Source organism: Talpa occidentalis, unplaced genomic scaffold, assembly GCF_014898055.3.
Source record: "Talpa occidentalis isolate TD23 unplaced genomic scaffold, MPIMG_talOcc4v2.1 talOcc4.7, whole genome shotgun sequence".
Taxonomy (NCBI): domain Eukaryota; kingdom Metazoa; phylum Chordata; class Mammalia; order Eulipotyphla; family Talpidae; genus Talpa; species Talpa occidentalis.
In genome coordinates, this window is record NW_023605083.1 from 134,384,821 (window position 1) to 134,405,687 (window position 20,867).

The 20,867-nt window shown below is 60.5% G+C and overlaps 2 protein-coding genes across 4 annotated transcripts; one reads left to right on the plus strand and one right to left on the minus strand.

The window, feature by feature from the left end:
- Positions 1 to 99: 99 nt before the first annotated feature.
- On the minus strand, positions 100 to 8,745 carry TK1 (thymidine kinase 1). Of its 2 annotated transcripts, XM_037493882.2 has the most exons (7): positions 8,631 to 8,745; positions 8,524 to 8,555; positions 7,811 to 7,921; positions 5,724 to 5,817; positions 1,821 to 1,910; positions 1,492 to 1,611; positions 104 to 1,389 (listed from the first exon to the last, which is right to left on the minus strand). In XM_037493882.2, the coding sequence occupies exons 1-7, from the start codon at positions 8,694 to 8,696 to the stop codon at positions 1,189 to 1,191; spliced, it is 714 nt and encodes a 237-aa protein (XP_037349779.1). In that variant the 5' UTR covers positions 8,697 to 8,745; the 3' UTR covers positions 104 to 1,188. The 2 variants fall into 2 exon arrangements, with proteins under 2 accessions (XP_037349778.1, XP_037349779.1); XM_037493881.2 differs by having other exon boundaries at positions 100 to 1,611.
- A 261-nt stretch (positions 8,746 to 9,006) lies between these two features.
- On the plus strand, positions 9,007 to 19,839 carry AFMID (arylformamidase). 2 transcript variants are annotated; one of them, XM_037493869.2, is made up of 11 exons: positions 9,007 to 9,065; positions 10,476 to 10,566; positions 13,150 to 13,254; positions 13,334 to 13,382; positions 15,606 to 15,691; positions 15,779 to 15,851; positions 16,056 to 16,153; positions 16,380 to 16,458; positions 16,531 to 16,672; positions 16,815 to 16,919; positions 19,163 to 19,839. In XM_037493869.2, exons 1-11 carry the CDS (start codon positions 9,054 to 9,056, stop codon positions 19,193 to 19,195), a joined length of 873 nt encoding a protein of 290 aa, XP_037349766.1. In that variant the 5' UTR covers positions 9,007 to 9,053; the 3' UTR covers positions 19,196 to 19,839. The 2 variants fall into 2 exon arrangements, with proteins under 2 accessions (XP_037349766.1, XP_037349767.1); XM_037493870.2 differs by lacking the exons at positions 9,007 to 9,065; positions 10,476 to 10,566; positions 13,150 to 13,254; positions 13,334 to 13,382 and having other exon boundaries at positions 15,080 to 15,691; positions 15,779 to 16,153; positions 16,747 to 16,919; positions 19,163 to 19,199.
- The last annotated feature ends 1,028 nt before the right edge of the window (positions 19,840 to 20,867 follow it).

The following is a 20,867-nucleotide window of genomic DNA, read 5'->3' on the forward strand; positions in this document are numbered from 1 at the left end:
CGCAGGCTCCAGGCTGCCACGAGCTGCCCATGGCCACTCCAGGCGGCAGTGCCGAGCAGGGCTCTGTGGCTCCCAAGTCACCAAGTGTCTGTTCCACAAGCAAAACCTGACCTCACAGCCCCAGCCGAGGCCCCGCCTTTCCAGCCTGAGCCTGGCTCAGCCGCCGTGCTTCCCGGACCCTCCCCGGGCGGGAGGGCCTGTGATGCGCCTCCGAGGACGGGCTTCATGGGCTCGGTGAAAAAGAGATGTGGCTACGAGGTCAGCAGCTCAGAAAAAGATCTGGAAAGAAATCCCCACCCAAATCACATCAGAGCGGTGAGACCCGGGGAATCCCAGGCAGTTGAAGAGAACTGGATTTTAACATTAGATACAAATTTCACACATTGCAGCAATCATCCTGCCCCCCCGTCCCCTTTAATGACTTTTTTTAAATATTTATGCACACAAGAACTGGGGTGCAGCCAGAGGTACGGGGGGTGCAGGGATTCACCAGAGGCAGAGCGGGGAACAGAACAGGCAGACGGACTGAAATCCACTGCTGAGGGGAGCAGCGGGGACACAGGAGGTCTGCTGTGCCGTGTGGGCAGCTCCCTGGTCAGGGATCGAACTCTGCCGCAGTGGCTGCGGACAGCTTCACAGGGCTGCGTCTTAACCCCTGCTCCCCAGGAGAGGCCCCCGGGATCTGAGCCCCACCAGGTGGACCGTCCTGGAGGGGACGGCAGAGCAGGAAGGCGTCAGTGTGCAGGGAAGTGGCGGGCACAGGTGCAGCCGTCCGCTGGCGGGGAGTCGCTGGGGCAGAAGGACGGGAGCCCTCGCCGGATGAGGCTGGGCGCTGAGCAGAAGTGCTGGTGCGTGGACTTCCCAGTGAGAACAGAAACTTGCAGCGAAAGCCACAAGGGGGAAGCAGCCGGGCGCCCGCATCACTGCAGCCCCCGGCTCTGCCCCTCACCCCGGGGGAGGAGGGGGCTGTCGGCGGCCAGACCCCAGCCACAGGCTGGCAGCTCTGCGCAGGGTGCAGGGTGAGGGGAGCAGCAGCTGGGAAGTGAGCAAGGCCGGGGAGGCGGAAGCCGTAAGTCCCGTGCGGACCTCATCCCCGGACTTCCTCTTTGGCGGGGGGTGGGGTGGGGGGGGGCACAGCCAGGGGCGGCCACAGGAAGGGAAGCCGGTGCGCTGGGGTCCGCTGCCGCCTCAGTGGGCAGGGCCACACTGCAGGATCTGGTGGGCGGCGAACAGCTTCCTGGCCCCAGTGGCCTCCCCTGGCCTCCCCAGCACGGGGCAGTTCTCTTTGTTGTCGCCACTGTCCAGCGCGGCGGGCGGGGCCGAGGGCTTCTTGAAGTAGCAGAGGCGGCACACGGAGTGGTACTTGTCTGCCCCGCCGATCACCTCAACCTGGCCACGGGACAGGGCGGCATTGGCCACAGGGCAGAGCAGCAGGGGACAGAGCCGGGTCGAGCACAGCCCCCCAAACCCCCAGCAGGCAGGGGGCGCTACCTCCTTCTCGGTGCCCAGCCGCTTGGTGTAGGCGGCCTCCCGGAAGCACTCCATGCACACGGCCGTCAGCTTCACCACGCTCTCGGCCAGCGGCACCAGGCTCAGGATGCTCCCGAAGGCCTGCGCGCCGGCGGAGACGGCAGGTGTGTGGTGACCCCGCAGGCGAGACCCCGGCTCTCGGGCACTGAAGCCAGGACACTGCCTGACCTGGCCTGTCCCGAGCGTCAGCGAGGCTGGGACAGACGCTCCCGAGGTGACGCGGTACCGATGCGTCTCTGCCGAGCCCCGGGGCCTCGCCCCCCTCCTGGACCCAGGGCCAGACGCCTTACCTTCCGCTGGAAGGTGCCATCCAGCGCGGCCACGATCACCGTCTTCCCGGCGTTGGCCATGGCCTCGCTGAACTCCACGATGTCAGGGAACTGGGGGGCGGTGAGAGCAGCTCAGACAACCCCAGACCAGTGCAGGGTGACCCTACCCAACCCAGCCCGACCGCAGAGTCTGTCTCACTCCCTGCCGTCCATGGGCGCATCCACAGCTGCCCTGGGGCCCGTCCCTGTGCCACGTGGGTTGCACCGTGTCCACAGCAGGACGGGGTCCACTCGGGCAAGCACCGAGGCTCCAAGGCAGGCCGGCCGGCTCCCAGGCGTGGCCTCTGCTCTGGGTGGGCCTGTTGGCTGTCACTGCACACTCGGAAGCCGTGTCTCCCCCACCCCCACCTGAGAGTGGCAGGGAGGCCCTCGGGTTGTTGGAGACTGCAGGCACCCAAATGCCCGGGAATGTGCCACAAGGGGCCTAAGGGTCGGCTTCCACGGCCACGTCCTGGGTGGCCGGGCTAAGGACAGGGCCCGCGTGTCTTTGGGTTGGTGAGGGGCGGGGCCCTTTGCTTTGGATGCAGGGTCTCCCCGTGCCCTGCTTGGCTCATTGGCTGAGGGCTGAGTGCTTGGCAAGACCAGGATCAAGAAAGGACCAAAAAACCCAGGGTGAATCCCCTGGGACTTGGCAGAAGCTGGGTGGACCCCGCCGTGACCCACACAAGACAAGGAAGAGCCGCCAGCAGCGCTCCAAGGCAGAGAAGCCGGGAGAAACAGTCACAGCCCGAGACAAAGGCCCCCATCAGTTCATGTCCCCCAGAAAAATATGCTCCCCCCAAAATAGGTAGAAGCCCTTTCAATGCAACTTACAAAAGGGGAAATTAAGAACAGTCACCAAAGAACGTAGAAGAGGCAGCTGCGGCAGAAACGAGGGAGACAGCGGGGTGTGGCTGTGTGTGCCCAGCATCCTGGTTCTCCTGGGGATCTAAGGTTGGGGCTCCACACACCTCTGCCCCCTGCTGGCCACTCTCCAGTCCCCTTGCAGTCTCTGCAGTCTTCACACACATACCCCCCCACCTTCAAGCTGGCGCCCCCTCGCTCCCCACTCTCCTGCACCCCTTTCCCCCATCCCCACAAGCAGCCCCACATCCTCTCCCCCCACTAGGATGTGAGCCCAAGCGTGGAGAACCTGGGTGTATTCCCAGCACCTTGAACTTACTGCATGAGTGACACTGGCCCCTGACCAGAAATTCCACTGAGCAGAGGAACCCCAACACCCCGTCAGCAGGTGCCATGCAGCCGTAAGTGCCACACCCACCCCGTCTGTCCACAAGGACACGTGCTGGCGTGGATTGGCACCGCCCAGACAGACGCCCGCTGGGAGAGGCGCACACACGCTGCAGGTGGCCAACATGTAGCAGCGCCCCTGGTTTGGCTGCTTCTCTGGGGTGGCCGGAGAAGAGCAGCCCAGGGTGGGAGCCGGCCTGGCCTCACAAGCCCTGGTGGGCAGTCAGCACCCAGAACATGGGCCTCAGACCCGCCACCCCGTGTCTGTGGGGGTCAAGATAGAAACAAGTCCCCTTCCCAAAGAGTCCGAGCAGACAGACGGAGCGCTGGCGCACCGGCGCCCCTCAGCGGCTACCGCAGGGCCCACAGCACCTGCCCCCAGGTGAGTTTGAGATTGGCGATGGCGCCGCCCCTTCCTGAGGGCGCCAAATCAAGAGCCAAGCTGGCCTCCGAAGCTTCCCCAGCAAGAGCCAGCACAAGCCCCCACCCCACTAGCAGCGTCCTCCGTGCCCGCCCCACGTCCCCAGCGGTCAGTCCTAGCCCCTCCGACTGACACGTCACCGCCTGTGGACTAGAACACAAGAGCCTTTAAAATCATGGTCCAGCCACCCCCAGCCCACAGGCCTCTGCACACCGCTGTGGAGCTGTTGACCAACACCAGGGTCCCCGCGGGGCATCGGCCTGGGGAGCTGGGGCGCTACCCACCGCCGTCATCCTCAGCCTGGGCCTGGGGGCTCAGAGGCCTCTCTCCCAGTGCCAACAACCTCCACAGCGCGCCCGGCACACCCAGCCGCAGGCCCTCCCCCAGGAAGGCTGACAGGGCGGCCCTGTTCATGTGTGTGTTGGGAGGCCGCCTCCTGCCAGAGCGCGGCCCCGGGCGGGCAGACGGAGGACGCCGAGCACGAGTCTCGCTTGGCACAGGAGCGGAAGATTTACGTGTCGCCAGGAAGGAGGGAGACACAGACCGGGGCAGGACAGAGGCTCCTCACTGGGGACGTGGATGTCAACCAAGCAGAAGCCCGAGACAGTTCCCACTGCGGGGCTGGCCCAGCCCTGCACCCAGTTTTACAGCCAGGCTGGGGAGCTGAGCTGTTACTAAGGCCCTGCGGTAAGTCTGGAGGGAGGGCGCTCAGTTCCCTGGCTGCGGGCGTGGAGCCTGGGGCTGCGACTGGACAGGGCGGGAGGGCCCAAGCCTCCTGTTCTGGGCACCGGGGGCAGCTGCACCCCTCAGCAAACCAAGCGCGCATCTGTTTGATTTCCAGTGTCCTCTAACCCCAGGCGTGGGGCGGGGCTACGCAGGACAGGCACCCTAACTCCAGGGAGGTCGGCGTCCTGCTGGACTCGCAGAAACCGGCACGGGGTCCAGCCGCCACGGGCGGCCTCTGAAGGCACCTGGACAGCAGGCGAGGCTGGCTGGCAGGTGTTTCTGGAACGCTGGGGTTATCGGGTGCATTTCTTTCATTCAAGACTTTGCCCTTGTGGGAACGAAAATCCCCAAAGCCCAGCAGGGAGACTTAGCCCACAAAAGTCAACCTGCAAACTCAGTTGGGGACACGCTTCTGAGGACACAGAGGGGATTCATTGAGAAGGCAAAGCAGGAACAGCATCGTGAACAGCAAGCTGTTCAACAAGAAGGGCAGATGTGACTTCCAGTAGCAGATATTAAAAAAGGAACCAGAAATCCCAGACATGAGAAACAGTCGTCAAAATGAACACACCGGAACAGCACCCAGGACACCTCAGAGACAGCCAGGGACATCGGGGTGACAGCGGCTTCCCCACCACACCAGGAAGGAAGGCAAGATGCCACATTTAAAAGGCACACCAGGGCCTCCCCGGTGGCGCAGCGGTTGAGCACTGGGTTGCGAAGCTGCCCGCGGCCTCGGCGGCGCCGGTTCGATCCCCGGCTGCTCCCCGGCCACCAGCGAGGGTCCCACATGGCGCGCAGACCTCTCCTGCCGCCCGCTGCTCCCCTCAGCAGTGTACTTCGGTCCTTCTGCCTGCTCTGCTTCCCGCTCTGGCTCTGGTGAATTCTCTCACCCTCCCGCACTTCTGACTGTACCCAGTGCATGTATAAACAAAAACAAACAAATAAATAAATAAATAAACATGCCTCTATAAAAAAAAAAAAATAAATAAAAGGCACACCAGATGCAAAGAAGGATAAGTAAAAATAAACACCCCTGGCACATACTGTCCTGAGAGCCGACCACTCACCTGCCCGGGGAACTAGCGCTGGAACAACAGCAGCCTTCTTACAGGCCGCGAGGAGCACAGCTGCTTTTCCAAAGCAACAAGGAAAAATAAGAATCTTCCTACCACGGAGGCACCTGGCACCTCCTCTGGCACCTCCTCTGCCAGAGAACACAATAAAGACCTTTTCCTACCGAACCGGGAGAGCACCCCCTCCACACACCCTGTCTGCAAGAGCTACTGCAGGAGGTCCCTGACCAAGAAGAAAATTAAACCCATAAGGAATGAGCAAGAAGCAACCATGAACTACAGTCCCTTATACACCATTGTGGAGGAATCTGATTTCTTTTTCGTTCACGGTACTGTAAATATTGTGCCGTTTGAAAAAGGGGGGCAGTGAGGGGCTCCTAGGAAGAGTGATACCCTGACAAGCCAACTCACAAACTGGCCTTCATCGATGCCTATGACAGCCACGGCCTGGGATTCTTGGGCCACATCCCGGAGCAGGCAGGCTGGCAGCGCCTCCATGGTGTTCCTGGGGAGAAAGCCAGGGCATGAGCAAGGGCAGGGAGGCAGGCAGGGACCAGCTCTCATCACCACCCCTACCTGCAAAGCAGGCCGCGCTGTTTGCCTAGAGCTCTGGAGCTCTGAGAGGTTAGCAGGGGTGGGAAGGCTCTGAGGAAAACAAAGGCCCTTGTTCAGAAAACCAGTTATTCCACACCAGTCACTTCACTTGACGCTCTGGACTAGAAATTAGCCATGCCTGATCTGAAGCTCCGCCAGGCCTCAGAAGAGCCTCGACACCGTGGCGGGGACGAGGTGGCGTCACGGGGCACAGCACCCAGGGCTCACGATGTGTTTCCATTTCTTTTAAAAATCAGCAGAACGACTAAGTATACATAACTCAGACTGCATTGTATTTGCCTTTATATCCATGTAAACAGAAGATGCAATTTAAAATTTTTGCCCTTTTACGGAGGCAGGGGCTCGTGAGCCCTAACATGCCTGGGCTGAGCGCCAGCCCCGGATTCAAGACCCTGAGCCCCGAGGCCCCAGTCACTCAGCTTCTCCGGCAGATGAAAGGATTTCTCCAAGGTCACCCAGCAACTCACTGGCAAGGCTGGGATAGGCCACTGGGGCCTCCCGTATCCCGCGGGAGATTCCCGCCCAGCAGAGCTTGACCAGAAATTGTGTGCCTGAATGTTCCAGTGCTTTTAAATGATACCGTGGCCCACAGCCAGGGCCCTTTGAAAGAGGACTGTCCCAAAGTTCTGTCTTTCTACAATGTTTCCTTCCCCTGAACTGGCCCTCACAGGAGCCTAGGCTCTTGAAGTTTCAGCAGTTTGTAGGCACATTTATTTAAAAACAAACCTTTACCGCCACTGCTTAGTGATCACCTTGCTGCAGTCCCACCTCAGGACCCGGGAAGAGCATGAGACAGTATTCCATGGATCCTAAATTCCCTCCCTCAAGAGGGGGAAGTGGAGGCAGGCGGGCAGGCAGCCAGCCAGCAGCGCCAGCTTAGCCAGGGCAGCATTCTGGGCTCACGGCCAAGGGTGGTCACAGCCGCAGCAGCCCAGGCCACCTGGCCTCTCAGCCCACTAGGGCGCTGGTGACCCTCGGCAGAGCGTGGATTGAAGCCCCTCTGACCGACCCCGGCGGCGCTTCTAATCACTGCAGCGTCCCCTCTTCTGCCTGTCCTGTGCAGTGGACATGATGTTTTTAGGCTCGAGGACGCAAACTGGGAGACCGCAATGACCAGCAGCAGCCAGCACAGCCAAGCGTCACTCCCATCCCGGCACCTCTCACCTGGCCATCTCTGGAATCTGGGCCCCACCCTGAAGCCACCCCTGTGGCTGAGGTCACAAGCCCTGGCGTGGCACAGCGTGGCTTTGCTGCCGGAGGCCCAGGTGGTCAGTCTAGAGGACATGGTGTCAGGAGCTTAGAAACATCAGGCCCTGACCCCAGTTTAAACTCTGACCCACGGCAGACGAACTTCCACAGGGCGCAGGCAGATCCCACCGAAGAGAAGGCGTGGCGGCCACAGGCCAGGAAGAATCCACAAGGAGCAGCCATTTAAAATGAAATTAAATGAAAACCAATGCACAGGCCGAATAAAACCTCTGCGTCTGGGAAGTCGGGGCTCCCTCACCCCGGCACAGGCACTCTCGACATTTGAGGTCAGACTACTCTTTGTCAGAAGAGACCACCGACCATGCTGGGCAGCATCCCTGGCCTCTGCCCACTAGAGACCAGTGGCACCTCCCCCCCTCCAGTTGTGACAGCTAAAAACCTCTCCAGCCAATGGACTCTGGGGTGGAGGGATCGCACCCCGTTAAGAACCGCCCCGCTAGAGTCGCATGAAAGGCCAAGTCCTAGGCCATCTTGCTGAGCAGCCTGGGGAGCGCTGGGGCTTGGCAGCTTCCGTGCCAGGGATCGGCACTAGAAACCCCTCCCGGCCGCCAGGAAGGACGCCAGCTCTCCAAGGCCTTGGGGCGGGCCAGGGCAGGGCCAAGGCGGGGACTGACCGGTCATGGGTGGAGAAGTTGCTGCTGTAGCGCGTGTCTTTGGCGTACTTGATCACCAGGCACTTGTACTGGGCGATCTGGAAGCGGCGGACCCGCCTCATCAGCTCCGTGCTGGGGAGTGGGCAAGGAAGACCCCGTGAGGCCCCCTGGCCTTCTCCTGGGGCGCAGCGGGAGGCCCTGGTGGAGACCAGGGTCCCGCTGGGGCAAGCCCAGTGAGGGCCAGCGCCACAGAGAGGGGCCCAGAGACGGGGGTGGGGGGGGCAGGTTTGGGGTTCGTGTGGGGCCTCCCCGCTCCACCCCGGGTGGAACTGACCCCACTAACAGTGGGCAGAGAGTGCTGCTCCGGGCGGGGCGGGCGGGGCCACCCAGGAATGGGGGCCACGAGCCCCGCCTCAGCCCCGGGAAGTCTGCAGCACACAGGCGCCAGCTCCCGGCTGCTCGCGGGGAGGGGGAGCAGCCGAGCTGGGCGGCAGCTGAGGCGACCCATTGGGCTTGTGGGGGCGCCGAAGGCGGGGTGCACAGAGCCGCGGAGACGCGGCCTTGGGGGGCTCGGGTGCCCGGCGGGAGGGCTCCAAGGGGGCGGCTCCGGGAGGGGCGCGGGCCCTTCCGGGGGGCCGGGGGGGGGCGGCGGCCGGGGGCGCGGGGAGGGGGGCCCCGACGCTGGAGGGAGGGGCGCAGAGCAGGACGGGCCCAGCCCCCCACGAGCCCCTCACCTCTTCCCTGAGAACATGGGTCCGAGGATGACCTGCGGGAGAAGGGGAGGTCAGCCGGGCCGCCCCGCCGCCCCCCGGCCCCCCCGGCCCGGCCCGGACGCGCCCACCTGGATCTGCCCGCGCGTCTTGCTGGGGGAGCCGGGCAGCACGGTGGGCAGGTTGATGCAGCTCATGGCGCGGCAGGAAGCTCTCGCGCCGGAGACCCCGAAGCTCCCGCGGCGGCGCCAGCGCGGGCTCCGGGCCGGCCAATCAGCCGCCGGCGCCGCCCCGAGCAGGGCCGCGCCCGCCGGCGGGCGGGAGATTCGACCGCGCGGGCCCCTGGCGCGCGGGTCCCGGGCGGGGCGGGGCCTCGGACCCGGGGCGGGGCGGGGCCTGGGGCGGGGGGCCGCGGGGCGGGCCGCGGGGCGGGGCCTATCTTGGCCCCGCCCACCACCCACTCCCATAAAAGCGCTGGCGCCACGCGGGCGCGGCGGGGCAGGATGGAGGCCCCGGGCAGCGGCGGCGGCCGGGCCTTGGCTCCCTGGCAGCAGATGCCTAAGGAGGTAGGTGGGCCGCTGCGGGCGCCGGGGCTGCGGGCCGGCTCAGGGACCACAGCGACCTCTTGGAAGGAGATCGCGAAGCCGCCAGATCCCCGCCCGCGGCTCCCAGGGTGCCGGCTCCCCGCGGCTGCCTCTCCGGCCAGGCCTCTGCGGGCCAGGGGTTTAGGGGTCGCGAGAATGCACGGCCCGGCTCTGAATAGCCATAAACCCCCCGGAGCTGCGGCGAGTCCCCGACCCGAATCTCGGATTTCAGGCCTCTCTGCGCCGCTTTCCGAGGCTGAAGAATGTGGCCGGGCGGGGCTGGCGGCTGAGGAGCAGCCTGCCCCAGCCCTGGTGGCTGTCGCTCGGTTTTCCTTTCCCAGCTGGCTTTCCCGCGCCTTCGCCAGTGGTCCTGGCACATCTGAGAATCCGATCAAAGTTAGGAAATGACCCCCAAGAAATGCCACCCTGTGAGTGTCTGTGCCTGCCTGTCCCCCACACACTGGCCAGGCCATCGGAGGACACTCCGGTCCTGCTGCGCTGCGGTGCCGTGGTCACCAGTGCCGTGGCCGTGGTGGGCACCCCATGGCGCAAGGTCCCCACGGTGGACTGTGTGGATGCCCGGCCCCTGGGCGGCAGGAAGAGAGGTGACCGCATGTGCAGGGGCAGCTTTATTTCGTGAACTTGCCTGGCCCTTTATCCTTGTGAGGCCATCTGATTACTGACACCCCCCACAGAGGGAGCTGAGCCCCGGAGTCTGTGAGTGACCCCAGTTAAAGCTTCCAGGACTCTTAGTCCATCTGGCTCCAGCACCCAAACCCTCCAGGAGGCCCCGGCCAGCCTTCGCCCTTTCTCCTTTGCCTTTTTTTCCTCCCGAACCCGGGTCCGTGTTGCTTTTGCATTAAGCCTGAACACCGCAGCCTGATAGCCCCACGCTCCGGCCCCAGCTTCCCTGCTCTCCTCTGTGATTAGCAATCTGGACAGTCAGCATTTCCCAACTGACCTTGTCCCTCCCCCTCACCTCTGCACTTTGCCCTCTGTCCGGCAGCCAGTGACCTCTCCAGGAAGGCCAGCTGCGCATCACCTGCACATCCCTGCCATGGCTGCCCCAGCTCCCGGCCCCCAGGGAGGACACCTTATGCGACCCCATCTCCCCTCCCCCCTTCAGAGCTCTCTGTGGGTTAAAGGTGTGACAGTCGTTGATGTGCCCCCGGGGCTGGGCTGTGGATCACAGATCACGCAGCAGCGTATCCCAGGCACCTGATTCTTTAGCTGGCAACAGTCGGGTGGGGCTTGAAGGAAGCCGAGGGCCCCTGGGGAAGCTGACATGTCAGGGAAGGAGCTCTCAGGCAGAGAGTTGCCTCAGCCAGGACCCACTGGGGGTGCCCTGTGCTGAAACAAATGCCTCCCGGAGCCTGGTGCTTGTCCCCGCAGGAGCTGGAGAAGCAGTACAGCCCCAGCCGCTGGGCTGTCAGGCGCGGCGCAGAGGAGACCTTGAGGACCTACACACAGAAAGGAGTCCAAGGTACTGGGGGACAGCGGCCACGTGGGTGGACTTTAGCACGTGGCATGTCCAGCTGTCCAGAGATGTCCCCAACCCCAGGCTCTGTGCGCGCCTCCTCTGCCCAGGCCGGGTGCCAGGAGCCCTGGCTGCCAGATGGCAGAAGGCACGAGAGACTGAGGCCTCCTTGTTTCTCCTGCTCGGCCAACCATGCCCGGGCCCTCGGGGTGCAAAGTCACGGGTGGTGGAGTAGACAACAGAAGGCCTCCTCCCCCTTGGCTGCTGAGGGCGGGACTTTACTATTGATGAAAAAGCCATGACACTTTATTTAGTGATTTATTGTATTCCCACGGCGTGGCAACCGGTGAGCTAGAAGTCTTGGCGTTCATTGCCATTTCTGTCCTGTGTCTCCCGTGTGTGAGCTGAACGCCTGCCGGTGTTGCATGGCGCTGGGGGATCCAGCTCCGAGAGGGTGTGCGGGCCAGGGACAGAGCCGCCGGCCTCGCCGCTCGCTCGGGAAACTGCATGTTGGCAAATCTGCTTTGTTTCCGCAGAGTGAGCGGAACTCCCGGGGCAGGTATGTCTCTACAATGACGTGGCCCAGCGGGGGCTGTTTCGGCAGGTTTCGCTACCGTCCCTGGCCCGACAGATGTGGCTGGTGGCTTGGTGGGCATCCCTGCCGTGCCAGCGCCCGGCCACGTGTGCCTCTGTTTGCTCAGTAAACACTGCAGTATCCCAGCGGGCTGTTAGAATCAATGCTGTTGGGACAGCCAAGGCTGCACGAGCTTCTAGAAGACCTGCTTGTCAATTTCAATCTAGAGAGCGACGAGCTGATGCCAGGGGAAGGAGTGAGGCCTAAGACACTGGACTTTGGGGATCGGGCGCATGTCCTCAGATGCCCTCCGAGGCAGTTGCCTTCCATCTGCCCTGTGGCCAGCCCGAGCTTCACATTCGCCCCTCCCCTGCCCTCTCTCCCATTGGCCCAGAGGTGGTGCCGGCGCCACTAACCACCCTCATAGATAAAGAGCAGGGCCAGGTAGCGGGGTCGGGGCCCGGTCGGGACCAGGTGAGGAAAGGAGCTCTGCGCGCGGTTGGGACCCGCCTCCGCTGACAGTGTTTGTATTTTGTTCATCAGGGGCTTTTATGGCATTAATTTTGATTTTTTTTAAATATCACATTAAAATGGCATTTGTATTTGTATTAGTCTGCTCTGGGGGGCTTGACAAGATGCCGTAGATGGACAGCGTAGACATCAGGACTTTATTCTCACAGTTGCCAAGGCTGGAAAGTCCAAGGTCAGGCGCAGCCAACGGCTTCCCTCTTACATCCCTTTTTGTGGCTTGTGGATTTGCCACCACACAGCTGCCCCGGCTAAGAAGCAGTGGAGAGGATAGAGCGAGGCCTCTTACGCGACGGCTGATCCCGCCCCAGCCCACCTGTGAGGCTCTCCGTCTACATCTGCATCTAAACCCGACCACCCCAAGCCATCACGCTAGGCTTGGGACTCAACCTGGGACTTGGGGGAGGACAAGTCTGCAGCCACGACAGTCATTTCAGAGCCTGGGTCCTCCTCCCCGTGTTGTGCCCCCTCCTCCTCCCCCCAGCCTGGCTCCTGCTTCCTGAGGTGAGGTCACCCCCAAGCTCACTCAGCTGGGGACGGAGCTGAGCGCCCATCTGGGAGCTGAGCTTCTGGGTCAGAGCTGGGCAGCCTGACCAGTCCGTGGGTGTCACGTGAGACCCCTGGGGGCGTACCCGGGCCTCCTCGGTGCCGGCTCTGGCGGACCATGGACTCAGAGGCGCCCTTTGGAATCAAACTGGCAGAAGATGGCAAAGGACCATAAAGCAAAAATAATGACAAAGTCTCCTGCTGCCCCAGAAAACCTTTCCACAAAAGCAGGAGAGACAGCAGGCTTTATTCTTGATGTGATGTGCCTCACAGGCCACCCGCCCAAGCGGTCGCGGTGTTAGAGCAACAGCCCCTCCCGCAGACCAGGCAGGTGTGCGCCACGGCCTGCCTGTCCTCGAGACCGTCACCTGCCCTGACCCTCCGCATGGCCAGCAGGGTGCCGGCTGTGCGCCCAAGGGCTGCTTCGCCCTTTGCCGTGGCTGCAGGAATAAGGGGCCTCGGGCCTCGGGCTTACATAGCAGGAATTTATTCTCTGACAGTTCTGGAAGCTGCAAGTCCAACATCAAGGTGTCTGCAGGGCTGTGCTCCCCCATCACGTGCTGGGCAAGGGCCTGTCCAGGTTGTGCCCTGACCTCTGGTAGTTCACCGTCTGGTGCCAGCATAACTCTGTGTGCGTGTGTGTGTGTCCAGGGGTGTTCTTTTTGTAAGAGCACTAGTCATATTGGACCAGAGGCCCATGCTAATGACCTCGTCTTGCATCCCAAGGTGCCTGCTGGGGCCCCAGGCTGACGTAGGAGCCACAGGTCGTGGCCCCTGCAGCCCGGCAGGTCAGCAGGAGGACGGGCCGCCATCTCTCCTGGGCAGGACTGGCGGTGGACTTGGCTGGTCACCCAAGGGGCTTTCAGCAGAAAGATATCCCCCAGAAATGGAACAGACTGTGGGGGGCCGTCCTGACAGCGACCTGTCTGTTTCCGACACAGCCACCGAGAGGGCCCGGGCCACCAGGAGGAGCCTTCTGAGTGTCCCCTACGGAGCCAGGGAAGGGGAGGAGCTGGACATCTACCTTCCTGAGGAAGAGTCTGAGGGTGAGGGGGGATCGGGGGGTTCGGGGGGCTCGCCCACACTTGCCCGCTCCCCCGCACTCACCCCTGTTCTGCCTCACAGACTACCCGCTCCTGGTGTTTTTTCACGGAGGATACTGGCAGAGCGGCAGGTGAGGGGGAGTTGGGTGGGTGGAGGGAAGGGGGGAGCACTGTCTGCTCCTTTCCAGGGCTGCTATGCCCAGCGTCACGCCCAGGGGCACCGGGGGCTCCCATGTGAAGCTGATGGTCTCCCCATCCCAGGGAGCCGGGAGCTCCCCAGACTCCGGGGGATGCTGCTCTTCTGGGGCTTCAGGCTCCCTTGGCTTGTGGCCCCGACACCCCAATCTCAGCGACCTCCCCACTTGGTCTTTGTGTGTCTACATGTGACACGTGTACATGCCGAGAAGTGATGACACCCCTCGTCTAGTTTCCACCTTTCAACGGACCCCCTGGCCCCCACCCCCCACCGTGATCACCAGCCTGTTCTCTGCATGTGCGAGTTCATTTTTGTTTCATTTTGTGGGTTCATTTGCTTTGCTTCTCTGTCTTCCATACATGAGTGTCTCCCTTAGCCCAGGCCCTCAGGGCCACCCGTGTTCTCCAAATGACAGTTCTCACCTTTGTTTAGAGTTGAGTGGTGTTCCACAGGGAAAAAAATATATATATGTATTTATGTATGCACACACACACACACACACACACGCCATGTCTTTATCCACTCATTTGTCAAAGAGCACGTGGGCTGTGGACCGGTCTTGGCTGTTGTAAACATCGCCGTGGTGATTAGGGGAGCAGCTGCCTTTTCAAATTTGTGCTCTGTAGTCTTCAAATCAATGCTCCGGAGTGGGCAGCTGGAGCATGTGGTCGTTCTTTTTTTTTTTTTTTTTTTAAGATTTATTTATTTATGCATCCAAGAGTTGGGGTGCAGGCCAGAGGTGCAGGGGTGAGAGGATTCACCAGAGATAGAGTGGGGAGCAGAACAGGCAGATCTACTGACACACACTGCTGAGGGGAGCAGCGGGGAGGCAGGAGAGGTCTGCTGCGCCCTGTGGGTAGCTCCCTGGCCGGCCTGGTATGAACTGTGCTGCAGAGGCTGCCGATAGCTTGTTAGCGCTGTCTTTGGCCCCTGCGCCACCAGGGAGCTCTCTGGCCTCCTCAGGCCCAGTTCTGCTCCTGGTCTCTGGAGGAATCTTCTGCTTTCCAGAGGGACCAGTTTCCATTCCCACCAGCAGGTGCAGAGGCCCCTTCTCTCCCACATCCTCTCCAGCACCCCCTGGCTCTTGGCTCTGACAGAGCCAGTCTCTGGCCAGGCGCGGTGGGTGTGGCCCAGGCTGGCGTTTCCCTGGTGGCGAGTGGTCTGGGACCTTGCCCGGCGCCATCTGCGCCTCTTCTTCAGAGCCTCTGAACGAGGTGGTTGGTTATCGTCTGTTGTGGAGGAGCACGAACTCTTCAGACGTATGTTGGATGCTAATCCATCGTCAGGCGCACAGGCCTCCTCCCTGGGCAGCAGGCTTCCTGCCTATTCTCTGTCGTCCCACTTGCTGATTTTCGCTCCTGTTTGCCCCGTGGGAGAGCGGGCCGCACACGCTCGAGATGGCCTTGGAGCTGACCGCTGCGCCTGCCCCCAAGCTCTGTCCACTCTCAGTTCGCTTCTGTGTGCGGTGTCCTCTCCTGTCTCTCGTGACGTCGCCGCCCTTAGGCTTAGGGGTCATCCTAAATCCAGGCCATCTCATCTCAAGATTCTTCATTACATCTGCATGGACGTAATTCCAAGAAAGTCGCCTCCACTGGAACTGGGGGTTAGGGTTTGGGGGCATTGGGCGGGGGCATGGCTGAAGGTCATGTTTAGTTTGCTCTCTGTTCAGAAGCAAGGCCACAGGGACCAACCAGCTGGGGTGTTGCCCAGGAAACCTTTTTATGGCTTTCAGTAATGAAAGAGAGCCCTGGGCAAACGGGGCGGCTGGCCTGAGATAAGCAGAGGGCGGTTGGGACCTTCCAGGACATTCCCTAGATCTTACCAAAGTGTTGCTTGTGATAGGTTTGCGCACCTTCACGCATGTTCACCTCGGCAGGTACATTTACGCACCTTTACCTTCACCGTGCAAAGCTCTCTGGCCTCCTCAGCTCCCCAGAGCAGCATCCCAGAGAGAGACACAACATCTATTCTAGGCGAGAAACCCACTTAGAGGTGAAGGCAAGGCCCCAGAGCCCCACGGCAGCACATGACGTGGCAAGGGGCGAGCCGCCTTCCTCCCCACGCGCGGGGGCCAGCAACGTGGCCTCCGGTGGACGGGGCTCTGGGGCGGCCAGCGGCCAGGCTGCCTCTCTGGTCGTGTCCTCATCTCTCTCTGCAGTAAAGACCAGTCTGCCTTCATGGTCCAGCCGCTCACGGCTCGAGGCGTGGCCGTGGTGATAGTGGGCTATGACATTGCCCCCAGAGGTAAGGAGCGTGGTCTGGCGGGTCAAGGGCCAGGGGGCTCTAGGGGAAAGCACGCTGAGGGCCCTGACCCGGCCGTGTGTCCCACAGGCACCCTGGACCTGATGGTGGACCAGGCGGCCCGGAGCATCGTCTTCGTCCAGAAGCGGTTTCCATCCAACAAGTGGGCATTGCTGCGGCTTCCCTGTGTCGACGGTGCCGGGGGGAGGACAGTGCTGGGGGAGGACGGTGGACTGAGCCCCGTGGAGGAAGCTAGTCCGCCTCCACTGGCCTGTGACGAACCAGGCGACTTGGGACTCCCTGGTCCTGGCCTGACGCCTTTTGGGAGACTGAGCGCAAATCCAGCTCTCTGCTCTGATCCATCCAGGGGTGTTTACCTGTGTGGACACTCAGCTGGGGCCCATCTGGTCTCCATGATGCTCCTGGCTGACTGGACCAAGCACGGGGTCACCCCCAACATCAAAGGTTTCTGTGGGAACCACAGTCCCCCCACCCCCCGTCTTTGCGGGTTTGCACCAGCTGCTGGAAATCCCAGCAGCCATGAGCAGCCTGACCCGGGAGCTGGGAACCCTAGAGGCAAAGCTTCTTTGCTCCTTCTCTGGCCCTGGAGGCTGGGCCGGCTCCACCTTGCCCTGCCTGGTGCCTGCCCGAGGGGTGGGGGGCGCTGGCTACCTGCTCTTCCCCTTCCCAGGCCTCTTCCTGGTGAGCGGGCTCTACGACCTGGAGCCGGTCCTGCACACCTCTGAGAACGATGCTCTCGGGATGACCCTGTGAGTCCCCTCCCCGCCCCCCAGGCCAGGGGCCAAGGCTCCCTCCATCCTGACTCGCCCGCCCCACACCAGGGAGGATGCCCGGAGGAACAGCCCGCAGCGGCTCCTGGAGGCGTCCCGGGTGCCACCGGGAGACCCGGCCCTCCGCATCCTGGTGCTTGTCGGCCAGCACGACTCCCCCGAGTTCCACCTGCAGTCCAGGGAGTTCTATCAGGTAGCCCCAGCGCCCGCCTCGGGCTGGAGGTTGCGGGCCCCCAGGTCTCATGATCTGCCTCTTCATTCACCCAGTGGACGCCAGGCGCGGATACAGACACAGGCTGGCCTGCAGCCGCGCCTCCTCTTGCCTCCCCCGCCAGCTGCTGCACCGGAGGGGCTGGAAAGCCTTGTTTGTGGAGATCCACGACGTGGATCACTTTGAAATCATTTGGAACCTAACGCAGACGGACTACGTGCTCACGCAGGTTCGCCCTTCCCTTCCCTCACCTGCGCGGTTACAGTTGCAAGGGGGAGACGCCTTGAAAAGTCAGAGGGTAATTTGGGGAAAATATTTGCCACGACTTGGGAGATTGTCGTTTCTGGTTTTTTTCTGGGAAAAGTGTGCACTTGGTTAGTTTCGCTTTTTCATCAGCTGCCACTCAGGGGGCCTTTTCTAGCATTCAACCGTCACCTACCTGGTGATATCCTTACTACATAAAGAGCTCACTCAAATCAATGAGTTCTTCTCTTTAAGAACAGAAATAAATAGAAAAAAGTGGACAGAGAATAAGAGAGAAATTAAAAGAAATAGAAATAGCCAGTAAACATGGGGAAATCCAGCTGTAGTAGTAATCAGAGAAATGTGACCATCCACCTTCACCCCAGAAAAGCCCTCGTGCTGGCGTGGGGGAGGGGCAAGGAAGGGGAAGTACACGCTGGCCCCGTGTTTGGGGAGCACAGTCTGGTTGACATTTCAGATCCAAATCCACTGATCTAGCAATTCTGCTGCTTGGTGTTTTGTCTTTTTTTTTTTTTTTTTTTAAAGATTTATTTATTTATTTATACATGCACTGGGCACAGTCAGAAGCATGGGAGGGTGAGAGGATTCACCAGAGCCAGAGCGGGGAGCAGAGCAGGCAGAAGGACCGAAGGACACTGCTGAGGGGAGCAGCGGGCGGCAGGAGAGGTCTGCGCGCCATGCGGGACCCTCCTCCGGTGGCCGGGGAGCAGCCGGGGATCGAACCGGCGCTGCAGAGGCCGCGGGCAGTTTCGCAGCCCAGCGCTCAACCGCTGCGCCACCAGGGGAGGCCCTTGGTGTTTGTCTTAAGGGTAATCAAAGAAACACACCAAGATGGTCTTTGCAGCTTTATTAATGTTAGAAACTTGGGAGCACCTTGAATGCCCAAGGAGGTTAAATGATGATATGACCAAGTAACAAAATGAAGTTTATGAAAATGCATTATGCGGTATCAGATTCAGGTGTGAGAGCAGATGCAGGAGAAACCATTGACACGGAGGCCCTGGTTTCCTAAGGCAGCCAGCTGGGCTGAGCCTGTGACAGAGCAATTTTCCAGATATCAACAAGTGTGTTTGTTTTGTTTTGTTTTGTTTTTTTTCAAAGATTTATTCATTTATGCACACAAGAGCTGGGGTACAGGTCAGAGGTGTGGGGGTGAGAGGATTCACCAGAGACAGAGTGGGGAGCAGAACAGGCAGACTGACTGAAACACACTGCTGAGGGGAGCAGCGGGGAGACAGGAGAGGTCTGCCGCGCCATGTGGGACCCTCGCTGGCCAGCGATCGAACTCACGCTGCAGTGGCTGCGGACAGCTTCACAGTGCTGAGACTTAACCCCTTGCGCCATAAGGGAGGCCCAACAAGTGTGTTTTTAAAACCCATTTCCACCTTGTTTAACTATGGCCATTTGTTACTTTTTTAACCGGGGAGAAAAGCAATCACCCATATATGCCATCTCTTGAAAAACCTAAGAAGTCAATGTTTTAGGTTCTGGGGGGCCATATGACTGCACAGCCAGACACAGCTCCCCAACTCTGCCATCTGGAGCAAAACTCACCTTAGACAATTCACGAAGGAATGAACGTGGCTGTGTGACAATAAAGCTATACTTATGGATGCTGAAATTAGTATTTGAGATCATTTTTACATGTCACACAATAATACTTATGAGTTTTTTCTTTTTAAAAATATTTTTTATTATTTTTTATTGAGCTACCGTTGGCTTACAGCACTGTATATGGGTCTATGTACACGTTTAGGTACATACATTCACACCCCCAGATGCTGCTACCATGGCACATCCAACACCCCAGTCCCATAATCCTTCACCATAGTCCATGGGTTCACCATCCCTGCCCCCCACTTTCCAAGGGATCTCAACCTCCCCCCATCAGATTTCAAGGGTTTGCTTTAGTTTTGTCTGTTCCTTTGCTTTGTTTCTTTATTTTCCACGTATGAACGAGTGACATTTTCCAGCTCTTTAACCATGTGAAGCCAGCCAGGGCTCTGGGGCAGCGAGGCCCAGCAGGCAGCCAGAGCTAATCCCCGAGGCTCTAAGCCGTGTTGGGACATTTCCAACGAGAACTCCTGGGCACGTTAATTTCCATGGCACCATCACTATCGCAGCCTGTTCCTCCCCGCCAGTCCCTCCCGAGAGCCTCGCAGGGCCTCTCCAATGCTGGGCTTTTCTTATCTTTTCTTCCTGCTGCAGATGATTTTGGACACAATCTTCCAGGAGTTCTGATGGCACCTGAGCCCCAGCAGTGGCACCCTGACTGAGTGGCTCCCGGCAGCCTGACCGCACCCCATCCCAGCCCCCCAGCTGCCTGCTGTTCCTCGCACGGAGCCCACCACCCACCCCACGCTGCCGCCTCTTTCCCCAGTTAAGAATCCTTGATTATGGCCGAAATAGGAAAGAGCTGAACCATCTATTTCTTGGGAAAAAGTACGCAAGAGCCATCAGGAAGAGACCTGCCTTCACCACTGGGGAAACCTAGACATATGGTCACACTACAAAAGATAAGGTGCTGGAGGATACAATATACCGACGAGAGGTGCTCACGGAGATGGTCTATACTTGCGAGTCAGTGGGTGGGGGTACAGAGACCGCGTCTCCCTCTGGGGAGGGAAGTGGAGTTGGCTTTATCTGGTTCTTTCTATCTTTCGGGATCAGAATGTACTGAGTGTCTAAATGAACTGTGTATATGAGGTATTAAAATGGTCAAAGCCCTTTCAGGGTGCAGGCAAATAAGAATGCTCTCGTAGAATCCACTCTAGATTTTGCAGGTGGACTTGTGAGCACGTCACGTGCTTAACATTTGGACTCATTATTTGTGACGAATCCCTGTGAGGCAGACAGCTCACAGCTGCCGGCTGTCCCTCCATGTTCCCCCCCCTCCGCCCCTTTGAGGATTGCTCCCTCGGATTGTGAAAGGGACAGTTTAACAAGGAAGCACGGACACCTCCATGGGGTGACCTAGTAGCCCTGGAGACCTAAAGACAGGAAAAAAGGCTGGAGGGAACCTGGTCCCAGCGGTTAACCCGCAGGGTGAAATGGTGGCAACTTGAACTTCCCTTGTGCTGATGGGAAGCTGTATCACCATCAGCACTTTAATGGGATGCCAGCGAAACATCTGATCGCCTGTAACAGGCAACATCCGTGTAAGGTGCTGATTTTGACGGCTGTGCTGAGGCCGGGAGCGGGAAGGCCGCTGGGGGTGAGAGGCGGAGGGCCTTCCCGTTACTCTTGGGCGGTTCAGGTAAAACATACGCACAGAGAGGTCGTGTGTGTGTGTGTGTGTGTGTGTGAGTGTGTAATCTGCGTGTGGAGGAGGAGGAGTGGAATGTGGGAGCGACGGGGCAGGTGGGCCAAGGTGAAACCCGGGGAAAGGAGAGGGTCGCTGAGGATGGCGCATCCCGGCCTTGCGGTTTTTACTTACAAGGGGAAAATAAAAAATTACTTTAAGTCATAACGTGCAGGACTGAGGGTCAGCAGCCACCGGGCCTAGAGGACAAAGCAGCTGGGAGGCGCCCCTCCAGCTGCCCCTCCGTTCTGCGAGCCCCCGGGGGGGCGCAGACCCTGTAGCTGCAGGGCTGACCCCGTCAGGTGCTGCTGGCAGGGGAGCGGGATTCTGGCGCCGCCTGCCCCAGCTCCCTGCCCCGCCACCCCCTTCACCCCCAGCCTGGTCTCCGTGGCTCTCCTGGGGGTTCCTCCTGCGGTGGCCCTGCCCCAGCCCGCCGGCAGGCGGCCCCCTGGACACCGGGGCTGAGGGGTCAGGCCTGCCTCGGACCTTTAGTGCCCCTTCCCCTCCCTGGCCCTTGGCTCTTCCGCGCATTGGGAGTTTTCCATGAGGTCTGGGAGTCCTATAAAACTCTCTGATTTCGGGGAGCAGGGTGGGCAGCCGGGGTGCTCTTGA

What these genes read in the sequence shown, in the direction of transcription:
- TK1 (XM_037493881.2), bottom strand. Translation starts at nt 8,696, where the DNA reads ATGAGCTGCATCAACCTGCCCACCGTGCTGCCCGGCTCCCCCAGCAAG. An exon ending in CCCATGTTCTCAGGGAAGAG is followed by an intron (nt 7,922 to 8,523) that starts GTGAGGGGCTCG and finishes CCCACTCCCCAG; the next exon opens with CACGGAGCTGATGAGGCGGG. An exon ending in AACTTCTCCACCCATGACCG is followed by an intron (nt 5,818 to 7,810) that starts GTCAGTCCCCGC and finishes CTTTCTCCCCAG; the next exon opens with GAACACCATGGAGGCGCTGC.
- AFMID (XM_037493869.2), top strand. An exon ending in AAGCGGTTTCCATCCAACAA is followed by an intron (nt 15,852 to 16,055) that starts GTGGGCATTGCT and finishes TGATCCATCCAG; the next exon opens with GGGTGTTTACCTGTGTGGAC. An exon ending in GGTCACCCCCAACATCAAAG is followed by an intron (nt 16,154 to 16,379) that starts GTTTCTGTGGGA and finishes TCCCCTTCCCAG; the next exon opens with GCCTCTTCCTGGTGAGCGGG.